This window comes from Hypomesus transpacificus, chromosome 2 (genome assembly GCF_021917145.1).
Source record: "Hypomesus transpacificus isolate Combined female chromosome 2, fHypTra1, whole genome shotgun sequence".
In the NCBI taxonomy this organism is placed as follows: Eukaryota; Metazoa; Chordata; class Actinopteri; order Osmeriformes; family Osmeridae; genus Hypomesus; species Hypomesus transpacificus.
The window spans coordinates 8,472,989-8,485,353 of NC_061061.1; the positions used below are offsets into that span (position 1 = coordinate 8,472,989).

Consider the following 12,365-nt stretch of genomic DNA (forward strand, 5'->3'; position numbering starts at 1 on the left):
AGCTATGGGTCGCTAATGATTCTGAGTGAACGTGGCACCAGCTTGATGAAGGACCTTGTGTCTTTCCCCCTCGTGTTAGAATGAGTAATCCGTCTACTACAACTCTATTACAAGACCCAAGGACAAACTCCCACCGAGACCCATACTTCTCCTTCCCCACTCTGGGAGCCTGTAGCGCATAGCTTTAAAGCCCGACTGGATTTCTGACAGACCCACCCCTGCAAGATGCACTCAGCGGGGCCCATGCAGTGACTAGGCATAAACCAAACAACCCCCTAGCCTATCCCCTTTAAAATACAGACTCCATCTTCTTCAGCCCCATCTGAAAAACAGCGCGGTGCATCTCCACTCAAGGACAGGGGAAGAAAGAATGGGAGGGGAGGAGTCGGGGGTGGGGGATTGGAAGGCACATTTTGAGGTCACCTCCCCAGCCTGTTTCGGACCAGACAGAAGCTTGTAAACCTTCCTCTGCTGTTCAAACCGAAGACAGATTAATAATTGATCGACAAACCTCTTATTCTCTAAATTTTAAATGCCTCCCGCTATCAAAAATAACTTCTTATGTGGAGGGCTAAAAAGACTGCACGCAAGAGGCTGCCCTGCTTGATTCACCTCTCAAAGCATGCACCAAGAGGGCAACAAAGAGCCAAAATGCCTCAGAGTCATGTGCTGTATTGAGAATCCAATCCAATGTGTTCAAATGCATTACTGGATCATCTGGAGGGATTGATCTGTTGACGTGTATTTGGGCTAAACAATATAGCATGGTGTTCCTATTCTGTCCATTTGCAGGCCTCATAGGCTGTTTATAACTGCATGTGTTTATGGGTGCAGAGAGGTATGAATAATTACTTGACCACGAATGTCCCTCTGATCTAATGATGATTCGTGCAGCACTACAATGTGTGAGCCCTTTGTGCTTTCGAATGTTATCAGTTGCGTATGGATGGAATACTAAATTTGGTCCAATTGATTATGCTCAAGGTCTCTCTCATCAGAGTTTGGACAGCTAAGTCTGATAAAGGAAAATCAATTAAATTGATTGACTTACACAAGCAACTTTTGATGGGAGCTGGAGTAGCCTTCCATAGTCAACTGATCTCTCAGGGAATGCAGGCTACAGGTATATTGCAGAGTAAAATGCACAACAGTGGGTCATAAACTATTTATAGAAGTGACCTATATAATGCCGGTTTTAAGACGGAAGAGTAGCATTTTGCTATACATTCTTTCACCGACCTACCACCTATTTTCGACGCCAGGGGTACAGGGAGCCACCAAAACACAAGTGTTTTATTGTTGCCACGCCTGCACTTGTATCACTCCTAGAAACGGAACCAAAGTACTTGATTTCGCAATTGTGTTAAGCAATGTCATGCTAACTTGGCTTGTAAAATGAGAGACGGTAAAGTGCAACAGGCTACAACTAAAAATTCCAAGGAAAAAAGTGCGCCACAAATGTTGCTTTGTGAAAATAAATGACATGGACGAAGTTGGGCCAATAACACGCAGAAGGAGGGCTACGATTACGTCTGCAAGAGAGAATGTTTCCCTAAAACGAATGAATAGAAAGGGTATTCAAAACGTACAGGGAAACGGTAATAACGTTGTATTTAAACAAAATGTATCCGAAATTCCGTCTTCTAAAACTCCGACTGAGAGGAGAAATCGGAAGAATGCTCCAATTGAGTCACTGAGGTAAGATAACTTGGCACGGCAATGACAGGAAAGTACATTTCTAATTAATCTATTAAATATTTTTCATATGTCGCTTACAACTATGTTGCTATAGGCTACAGAAGGCAATAATATGCCCAGAGCCTTGGCTACCAAGTACAGTGTTGTTCAGCGGAAAGGGCATTTTAGGTTACTTCTCCCTTGAGTAATGCTATATACGCTTGATTTGAACTCCGGCGCACGTTGTCAAGTATTTCTTTGACAGTGCGGGGCTGCGTCAGATTCTTCGCACTTATTTGCCGAATTTATTTAGTGTTCTAATATTTGTTCAATATATTTTTCCTTCCCAACGTATCCACAGTTGCCACTCTGTACAGGAGTCCCTTCTGAGCTCCACTAGTGGCTACAGAAACTACAGAGGCGTCCTCAACTGGTGTGTTGTGATGTTGGTAAGAACATGGTTCACTAGATATAACAGTAGATATCAGTAGATACATTTCCATGAGTTGTAGGTCTGTTTTATTTAACATCTAAATAAATAAATCATATTTTCACATTGTGTGGAAGTACCTTACCGCAGCTTACAATATGAAGGAGCATTTTCTATTTATTTGATCTGTTTCAAACAAACCTTTTAGTACAAAAACTTCTACAACTTTACAAAACGATGCAAGTGGTTATAAAGAGTGCATTTTAGATTTTCTCAATGTATTTTACGTTATGACGTATCAATGCAGACAGAAAGTGTAGGGAGGCATTTGTATTATGTGACAATGCAGGCCTGGGTGATACAGCAGGCACACCCCTCAATATGACACTCCATTGGGAGCAATGAATTGAAACCTCCTAACCCCGTGTCACGCTACAGTGCATTGGTGTCGTTGGGGTGGGGAGCAAAAATCGAACATGCATCCATAAAATGGGCTTGGGAAGTCCTCAGCACTTTGTTTCTTCTGCTCAGCACTCTGGGTCTTAATATGTTCCCCACCTCTTGAGGGGTAAACTAAATGTGTTGTAAGTAATGTCTGACATAGGCACAAGGCCCTGTCAATAGCCACCCTGCGAAACCATTCTAGGCCCTGAAGCTGAGTAGGGCTTTCCCTTTTTCCATCCTTGGACAGAATCTGATGCTGTGAGGAGAACGAGAAGGGGCACGATATCTCTCTGATAGGATAACAAACCGATTCACGTTCGTCATCTGCCCCCTTCCTGTTAAACTCTTAATTCTGCACGAGACCTTTTTTCACTTGAAAACATAGGTAATTACTCACAAGGTTGCCAGAGACCTTTACTCACAAATACGTAAAAAAAAGAAAAATCTGTGGCCAAAAAAATGGTTGATAATTAACTATTAACAGTGCCAGTTATCCTGTTTATCTTGTGTATTTCTGAAAGTACAGCATGTATTTGTATTTAGGAACTACAGATATAGGCTACCCCACTGCTTCATTTTTCTGACTGTTGCTATTTGCCCGAGTCGTCTCAGTTTCTCCGTCTGAATGTGGGACAACTTCTGTAGCTGCCTAATCACTCTGGTAATAACCTTGCTTTGTTGCTGCTAATTCAAACTGGCTTTGAAGTCAGAGAGGAGGGAGGGGAAACAGCAGGATATTTTTCTGACTCCCCAGCCTCTACCAGTAGGACAGGCTAAAACCGTCATGTTTGTTTGAACGGTGGAAACAGTTGTTCGGTTCAAGGATTTGCCAATGATGCAGAGGTCATTGTGGATATTTGTCCCCTGAGCATATCACACACAATTAAAATAAGGATCTAGTGCTAGTTTAAATGTTGATAACTTGGACTTCATCTCAGTCAGTTGTTTTGGGTTTAAAATATTTGTATACATTCTACTCTTTGGCTTGGAATCCTGTGAACCGCCTTTCTCTCTTATTAGGAAACGTGTAGGCAGGCATTATTACACGCATACACACGTCATATCTTTCAGGCTAATCATACATCTAAAAATAAACATTCTGCAACAGCTAGTTTATGTGAGTGTTTGTCAGATCAGGGCTGTAGCCAGCTTAGTGAGTTTCAAACCCTCAGAGAATACGTTTGAGCTCCTGAGGCAGCCGCTAATCCGCGCTTTGAAACAAGATCATTTTGTCATCAGAGGAGTTTTTTTATACTTTGTGAACTTTTATCTAATTCCCACTAAATGTCTTTGTGCCGCGTAATGAAATATTCGAATACAGTCTTGTTATGTGGCAGAAGGAAGAGAGAGAATGGGGAAAAAGATAAAAAGATCCACAAAACGAAGAGAGCCTGAACGTCATCCCTATCAGACTCACGCAGATCCATGCTGTCATAGAACGTGTATTCATAAGTTAATTGCCAAACATTTCTTCTGTGTTTCAGGTCTTGAGCAATGCTCGACTCTTCCTTGAAAACCTGTTAATGTAAGTGCACCCGACAGGTAGGAGGATATTATGGGATGAAATGTCTTCTGCAATGCTGCTGTCCCAGTGACTGTGTGTGTGTGTGTGTGGCGCACAGCCAGGTGTCCTATGGAGGGAGTGTGTATGATGTTGTAGCCCTACTGCTGGGTCCATATGCTGGGGTGTCCACTGCTAGCTTGCTGCTGCTGTTGCCCAGATGACAACTATATATTACTGTTTTGTACACCTATACATAATAACACTTGTGTTATGAAAACAATAGACTTGGGCGTTTATTCATTGAAACCATGCTATAGTCCCTAACTTGATTTTACAGTTACAGTACTGCTAACACACCACTTAGAAAGTAGTCAACCTGACATCTTGCGATGAATAAACTGAAATGCCTTAAAAACTGAATGCCTTAAAAACTGAATGCACTGTTTTCTCAGGTATGGCATATTGGTGGACCCAATACAAGTGATTTCCCTTTTCGTGAAGGACCCCTATAGCTGGCCAGCGGGATGCCTCGTCATCGGTACAGTATATTAGCCACAGCAGAACTCTACACCTTGCCCCTTACCTCCGCTCTCCTCAGTCCTCCCTCCATCCCTCCTCCAGATCAGGAGAGGAGGACAAGATAGAGGAGGAGGAGGAGGCAGTAACAGTCAGCAGTGCTGCAGCCTTCTCCAGAGGAACATACACCTGCTCCAGTTTATTAATGTACGCTACCGCACTGCCCTGCACCGTACTGCACTATTACTGCAGACCCGGAGATAAGGGGGAGAGGGGGGGGGTTGGCTTCGGGGGGGGGGGGGGGGGGGGGGGGGGGGATTCCTGGCCAGGAGCTGACTGGCTATCTCTGTCCTCGAAAGGACCCCAGTGGCAGATCCACTGCAGCAGCAGAGTTCATTCAGACATAACGTCGGGCCTCTTTCACAACCCGTTATTATGCTCAAGTCGTTCTGTTGATGTGAAGGCAAACCTTGATAGATTCCCACTGTGGGTTTTCAACAACTTCTTACACTAGATATTTTGGATGAGGTGTACTGTTTCTTGTACAAAATATTTGTTTTTTTGTGGGTGTTCAGTAGAAGAACACGCCCGTAGGAACAAAGGAAATCAACCCTCTTAACCAAACACCAGATCAGATGACACACTGGTGTAACCTGCTTCTTGGTTCAGGGGAGAGTTTGTGCGTGTGTTCACTGTGCAAAAGCCATTTCCCTTATTGCAGTAATAGTCAAGTCTAGCACATACTGTACCATGTGGGTGTAGAACATACTGTATAGTTAGGGTTGGTTCGTCTTCTTTCTGTGACTGATGTGGGTCTGCAGGTTCCGATTGGGAGACCAGGGCCGGGTTTCCCAGATTCGTTAAGAAGCTCTTAACGCTAAGATCTTCTCAAGAACGTTCTAAGAGCGTTCTAGAGCACCCTTAGAACGTTCTTAAGACGCTCTTGGAGTTAAGAGCTTCTTAACGAATCTGGGAAACCCGGCCAAGTACAGTAACACCAACACCACAAGAAGCGACATAAAGGGTCCGTTTGTTCTTTCTTCCAGTGGCGAACGTCTTCATCCTGGTCGCCCTGTACACGGAGAGATGGCTCTCGATGGTGAGGTGAACACACGTCACACCCTGACTTGTGTAATGTGTTGGCTGAGAGGGAGCAGTGATGTTAATGTTCCTCTGTTTCTCCAGGGCAGGTTTGGAGAGCATCTGGGCCTGTTGATCCACTCCACCAACCTGTCAATCATTCTGGCCTTCCCTGTGTTTGTGGTGCTGATGGTGGACTCCATCACTCCAGGTACGCTTTGGCGAGGAAACAATAGAATTCAAATAGTGAAAAATACAATGGGATTGTGTTATAGGATACAGCATGATGTGATATGATATGCCTAGGATACACAATAACAGGTCTGCCCAACCCCTGTTCATGGAAAGCTACCGACCTGTGGTTGTTTGTTTAATCCTGTTTGACAACTGAATCATGTTTGTTATAAGTATAGGTTTGGACAAGAGAAGGAGAAACAAACTGCTAAATTAGGGTAGGATTTGAGACGTGATAGGTTAGTGTTCAGAGAGGAAAGGAACGGACAGGAAAGGATAGAATGAATCTTTTGTCACAACACAAATGTGGCTCGACTCCTGCCCCAACTCCTAGACTCTTCTCTGTATTCCCTGTCTTTGGTGGGTTATGAGCTCATCCCAGTGTGTCCCAGTACATGAATGGGCCTAGTCAGTCATGACTGAATGATTCCCAGGGGGAGGGGGGAAAGGAGGGGGGGAGTAGGAGGGAAGTCAGAGTGCCAGAAGAGGAGTGGCGTATAGCGATGTCAGGCGCCAGAATAGGCAGGGTCAGGGAGAGGTCAACGTCAACCTGACTTTGCCAGGCTGTTGGACTGCCAAGATGGCCACCCCTGGCCCACTGTCATCATGGCAATCGTAAGGGAAAAATCCATGTAACGACAAAGCTATGAGCACTGGAGACGGAACGTAGTATGTTCTCAGCAGTGTGCGACAAGGTTGTCACATGTACCCAGACACAGGTGGCATCTGGCAAACATTAACCACAACAGCAAGCAACACGAGAGTTTTCTTTCTCCATACCTTCCCATTTAAAACGACTCGGGTCTACTTTTCACGAGACAACTCAATCACACAGGTTTACCCAGCCTTCAACTCTTGTCAGCAGAGTATGTGTAAGTGTGTGTCACCGGCACAGGTCGCATACCCCTTTTCCCCAGCCTGCCCGTTTCCTCTCATCTGCCATCTCTCTGGGAGGGCACTGAGACGTGCCATCTGCCGGTTGTACCTCCTCCATGCCCAGTGCTCCGACATCAAGGTCAGGAGAGAGGTCCGTGCAGTCCCCGCTTGGCACGGCCGCCAGCCTCTGTCTCTCTGTGCCCGTGCCATCCTGCGGACTCAAGCACGGCCGTTTCCATCGAGCATATGGCCGCTATTGATGTGGTCGTAGCACGTAGCATATGGTCGCTATTGATAAAGCTGTGGCAGGCTAGGCTACGCTAAGCTAGGCTAGGCCGGGAGAGGGGTCTCACAGGGGGATACAGTGCTGCAGTGGGTTACAAGGACACAGGGACCCGTGGTCTAACTGGAGGTGCCTGGGGTATGGGATAAAAGGCTTGGTCTGGTTCTACTGACTCTTCTGCAGGATTGGTGGCTGGATACGGTGTGAGAGGACTGTTAAGTGTTATAGCCCTTGGCAGAGATTAATGTGCAATGTCATCTCTAGATAAAGACTTAATGTAACTGTTTAAATGGCAGAGAAGACCCAAAAGAATGACATTCCTGAGCTTCTTGTTAGCCCTTGACAGCTAACCACATACGGTATAAGACTACAATACCAGTTTGTTGAGAGGAATGAAATAATTTATTTGAACTTACACTTACCTAGACATGCTCCACTAACTGTTGCTTCCCAGTTACACTAGATTGCATTAAGCCTGCACCACCTTGAGAATGCAACACTTAAATATTAATTATAGAGCAACTACTGTATTTAAAAGCTTTCATGTTAACTACATTTGAACTCTGCAAAACAATACTGTTTAAACATGGGGTGTTTGTCTGTATACACTTGAGAATTCTAACCATAAAAGCAAACTGGTTTTCAATGACCTTGTTAAATATCTGTCTGTTTGATATTTGTGTTTGTCTGTAGTGGGAGGCGCTTTGGCACTGGGGGTTTACACCATTTTGTTCCTGAAGCTCTACTCCTATAAGGACGTCAACAGGTGGTGTCGAGAGATGAGTCATGCCAAGGTCCGGAGACTGGCTAGGTCACTGTCCTGTGAGTCGTGTCCCCCCCCCCCCCCACACACACACACACACATACTTCCCCAATCTTTCTACTCATTAGCCAACCAGAATTCTCTAAACTGACTCCTCCTCCATTCATACCGAGCTTGCCATAGCACCACAAGACCGACTCTGTATTGCTGAAATTGCCATCTCTCTGTCACTCTTTCTCTGGCTCTCTCAGTCTCCCTCTCCTTTCTCTCTCTATCTTTATCTCTCCTACACTGCCATCTACTGCCTGACATGCTGTATGACCCCAAGTGTTTTAGGTTTGGTAATTGATGGCTGTGGTCATGTTTTTGGGTTGAATTGATGTTGAGTTAGCGTGTGTGCTATGCCGCCCTCTACAGGTCCCTCTTGGCAGAGCTCTAAAGGAGGCGTGGAACAGACCCAGGTGTGCTACCCTGGCAACCTCACAGTCCGAGGTCAGTCACCACAATGTAATATAACACACATAGGTTATATATATAAAACTCCTGCTATCACCCTCGTAAATATTCAGACTAGACATTCTCTCATGTTCTGCCTTCGTACACCCTCCCTCCCTCCCTCCCTCCCTCTCTCTCTCACTCTCTGTCTCTCTAGATCTGTATTATTTTGTTTTGGCTCCAACCTTGTGCTACGACTTAAACTTCCCCCGGTCAGCGCAGATACGTGTGAGTTTTCTGCTGAGGCGACTGTTTGAGATGGTGAGTGTCACACATGGTCAGACGCATGCAGACTTGTGGTCGCCAGGGGTCACAGTACTGGGGACTGAATACTGAACAGATTGTCATCATAACTGAATACAAATAGGATTTGATTTATACACTGTAGTGAGTCTGGGCTATTTCTTTGGCTCAAGCGAGGTCGTCTAAATCCTGTTGTCTTTCTTGCTCTCTCCGTGTCTCCCTCCACAGTTGTTCTTCACACAGTTACTGGTGGGATTAACACAGCAGGTATGCCTGACACATGCTGGCATGTTATATACTGCTTGGATTTCTGTGCTAACAGTATCCAGGCCCTTAACTGATACATTAGCATAGTTGTGACCTACATGTGCATGCACATATTTACATGCTTTGATGAGTGTCTGTTCACTTTCTGTTCATCAGTGGATGATCCCCATAATACGGAATTCGATGAAGCCATTGGAGGTACAGATGGGGGACTTTTGTACTTTGGCACCATTATTTATCATTGACCTCCATCTGTTTATTTCTTCTCCCCTCTTCCTTTACAAGCATGTCACCTCTTCAACCCCCTCATTTCAATATAATTTGATATATTAACCCCTTCCTGTCTTCTCCAGGACATGGACTTGTCTCTGATGGTGGAGCGTCTTCTCAGGCTTGCAGTAAGTTGAAAGTTGCGAAAACACAGAATGAGGAAGGGCTACTTATACAGGATACGACCTGACATCATTTCCTTTCCTTTGTCAGGTACCCAATCACCTGCTGTGGCTGATCTTCTTCTATTCCTTCTTCCACTCCACTCTCAACTTCACGGCAGAGCTTCTGCGCTTTGGAGACAGAGAGTTCTACCGAGACTGGTGGTACGATGATTTTCGTCAAATACTCTTAGCAAATACTGTCAAATATTTGGGTTCCACTTCTCTCAAAACCAATACATTGATGCCAATGAATCAGTTCAATGACTGCCAAAAGTGAAATAAAATCCATTGCACCAACAATTCATATGCACTCATTTAAAGTCATTCACTCAGGTTATCGCTTCAACAGAATGTTGACTTGCACTACAGGACTAATGATCTGTGGACATCCATGTTTCTGTGTTTGATTCAGGAACTCTGAGACAGTCACTTACTTCTGGCAGAACTGGAACATCCCTGTCCACAAGTGGTGCCTACGGTAAGTTAGATAAAGCCTTCCTCCGCTCTCCAGAGATCCACTCTCTCTTTCTCTCCCACACACTTTGTCTTCCTCTCCCTTAAGTAAGCTGTGATGTAGAGGGACTCTTGATTGGAAAGGTGTCTGATGTACTGTATTGTGCTCTCTCTCTCCCTCTCTCCCTCTCTCTCTCTCTCTCTCTCTCTCTCTCTCTCTCTCTCCCTCTCTCTCTCTCCCCCAAAGCCACTTCTATAAGCCCTTGCTGCGGAAGGGTGTGAGCAAGTGGGCCAGCCAATCAGCCGTCTTCTTTGCCTCTGCCTTCTTTCACGAGGTGAGACTCACGAGACACAGTTGGCCGTGTTTATTCTCAGCCTCGTTCATTTTGCGTTTTGGACGCTTTTGAAGGCGTGGCCACCGGCACGCCTCACACCCCGCTGAGACCGAGGGGTCGCGGTGAGGCTACAACCCCCCCGAGGTGTCGCGTTGTGGGCAGCCAGCCAGTGCCCTTCCTCGCTGAGGGATGAAGGTCAGCCTAGGAGGACGGAGGGGGAGGAGACATGGAGAGGAAAAGAGAACAGAGCGGAAAGGCAACGAGAGGAGAGCAGAGCAGTGGAGGAGATAAGTGGAAGCAGACAGACTCGAGTGGTTATAGGAGAGATGGAGGGGAGGAGAGCGGAAGGGTGTAGAAGGGAGCAGGGATGAGGAGGACAGCCAAGGGGACGGGGGGACGGGGGGGGGGAAGAAAAGAGTAGGGAGTAGGAATACAGGGCAAGAAAGCTTATCTGGGTAGTGGTAGCGGAGATAAGACCTAGCTCAGAGAGCAGGGTGGAGAGGCTGAGATAGGAGAGAGTCCAGGATACAGGCGGACAGGACCGGACGGACCAGAACTGGGCACACATTCACCTTTGAATGTGTCACCCTATCTCTTCCATTCCCTCTTTCTACATCGATAATACACCAATGTTGCAGCATGTTTGTGCTATACAATAGTAGTTTGGTGTGTGAGCCTATTCATGTGGATATGTGTGTTTGAGGGGTTGTCTGTTTAGGTGTCGGTATAGCTACAGAGTGTAGATCCTGATACTGTTTTATGTTTGTTACAGTACCTGGTCAGTGTTCCTCTGAGGATGTTTAGACCGTGGGCGTTCATGGGCATGATGGCCCAGGTAAGGAAACACGACAACAACAGGCAAATGTTTCGTTTTCGTGAATTGATTTGTTTTTCTCTGAACGCAGCTCCCGTTGGCCTGGTTTGTGGCCCGCTTCCTCAGCGGGAACTACGGCAATGTGGCAGTCTGGATCTCCCTCATCATTGGTCAGCCCATTGCCGTTCTGATGTACGTCCATGACTACTACGTGCTTCACCACAGGGTGGAGACAGAGGCTCCTGGAACACTATAGTGCCCCCTACATGCCTGGCTGAATGATGTATCAGCTGTCTGGAACAGTGGACATGGGGCCGTTTTCTAGCTTATTGCCATTTGTTCTATTTTAAAAAAAGTGAACTTAGGGGTCGTACGGAAGCAAGTTCATGAGCAACCCTCGTGAAAGGGAAAATCATCTTGTCAGGTCTCCGTCAAGGAATCAGAGAAGTAGTTTGTGTACTTCCTCTTATCGGCCACATTGTACACTGAATGCACTACCGAGGTTTTGTAACAGAGGGCATTATATCGTTTTATAAATCGAGTTTGAATGATATGTCAATAAAATGTCTACTATGAGTACTTTTCGCCGTTGTTTTTGTTATGGTGGGCGTGCTGTCACCAGACGTGCATCTGCTTTCCTCCAGTCTTGACAGGTGAGGTGTCAGCTGGTCAGGAGAGGTGCTGCTGTGATCACAAGCAGGGTGTACTGGCATGCACTGGCTGGTTCTGTGTCTCCTCTTTGCCACCTTGCCATGCTGACATGTTTAGCAACTCACCCAGCACCGAGGCAGCTCTTCACTGGAACCTTCCTTTTGATTCCAGAGGAGTAAGAGAGTTTAGAAGACTTAGAAAGCATGTGTGTGTACAGTATGTGTGTACAGTGTTTGTGTGTGTGTCACACAAGTCATTCTTTTTGCGTGAGCGATATACCCTGCAGCTGCTTCCTAACCTCAATAGATGCTAAATCTCATTTAGCAAAGTTATCCTTTAATCAGCAGTGAAGTGTAGCTATAGATTCTAAAGACTGATTAAGATGGCCTCAATAAAATATGATTCTTAACATTCCTCTTGTAATATTTACAAAAGGACTGACCAGCAGTTGTTGTTCTGTAAGTGTGTGTGTGTGTGTGTGTGCGTGCGTGTGAGAAATAGGAAGCAAGACATGGAGAATCTGACAAGTATAGCACAAGACAGAAAAACTCAAACATCCCCCTTTCTAATCCTCTGCAGATTCACTAGACAGTCTCTCATTGCAAGGATCATGAAAACATCCTGAGGCACTTCTCACACTGTAACAGCAGGGACTGGACTCTGACTGGTCTAATACAGACGCCGGCAGACTTGGTTCCATCCTAAAAAGAAGTTTCCTTGCATGTTCCCTTGTTAATTTCCCTCAAAGGATGTCCTTTCAAGATGGAGGCAGATAAGTGTATGGTGCATGAAAAGGATACAGTGGCTTCTACAGAGAATTAGTCGTCTCCGATCGGTGAAAAGGAGCGAACAGGACATGAAAGTGG

The 12,365-nt window shown here is 45.7% G+C and overlaps 1 protein-coding gene across 1 annotated transcript; it reads left to right on the plus strand.

Moving 5' to 3' along the window:
- Positions 1 to 1,271: 1,271 nt before the first annotated feature.
- dgat1b (diacylglycerol O-acyltransferase 1b) lies at positions 1,272 to 11,443 on the plus strand. Its single transcript, XM_047038888.1, has 17 exons — positions 1,272 to 1,698; positions 2,039 to 2,126; positions 4,036 to 4,076; positions 4,508 to 4,593; positions 5,618 to 5,670; positions 5,757 to 5,862; positions 7,738 to 7,866; positions 8,225 to 8,299; positions 8,460 to 8,563; positions 8,774 to 8,812; positions 8,969 to 9,010; positions 9,166 to 9,210; positions 9,296 to 9,408; positions 9,659 to 9,724; positions 9,947 to 10,034; positions 10,807 to 10,869; positions 10,940 to 11,443. The coding sequence occupies exons 1-17, from the start codon at positions 1,484 to 1,486 to the stop codon at positions 11,102 to 11,104; spliced, it is 1,518 nt and encodes a 505-aa protein (XP_046894844.1). The 5' UTR covers positions 1,272 to 1,483; the 3' UTR covers positions 11,105 to 11,443.
- Positions 11,444 to 12,365: the final 922 nt, after the last annotated feature.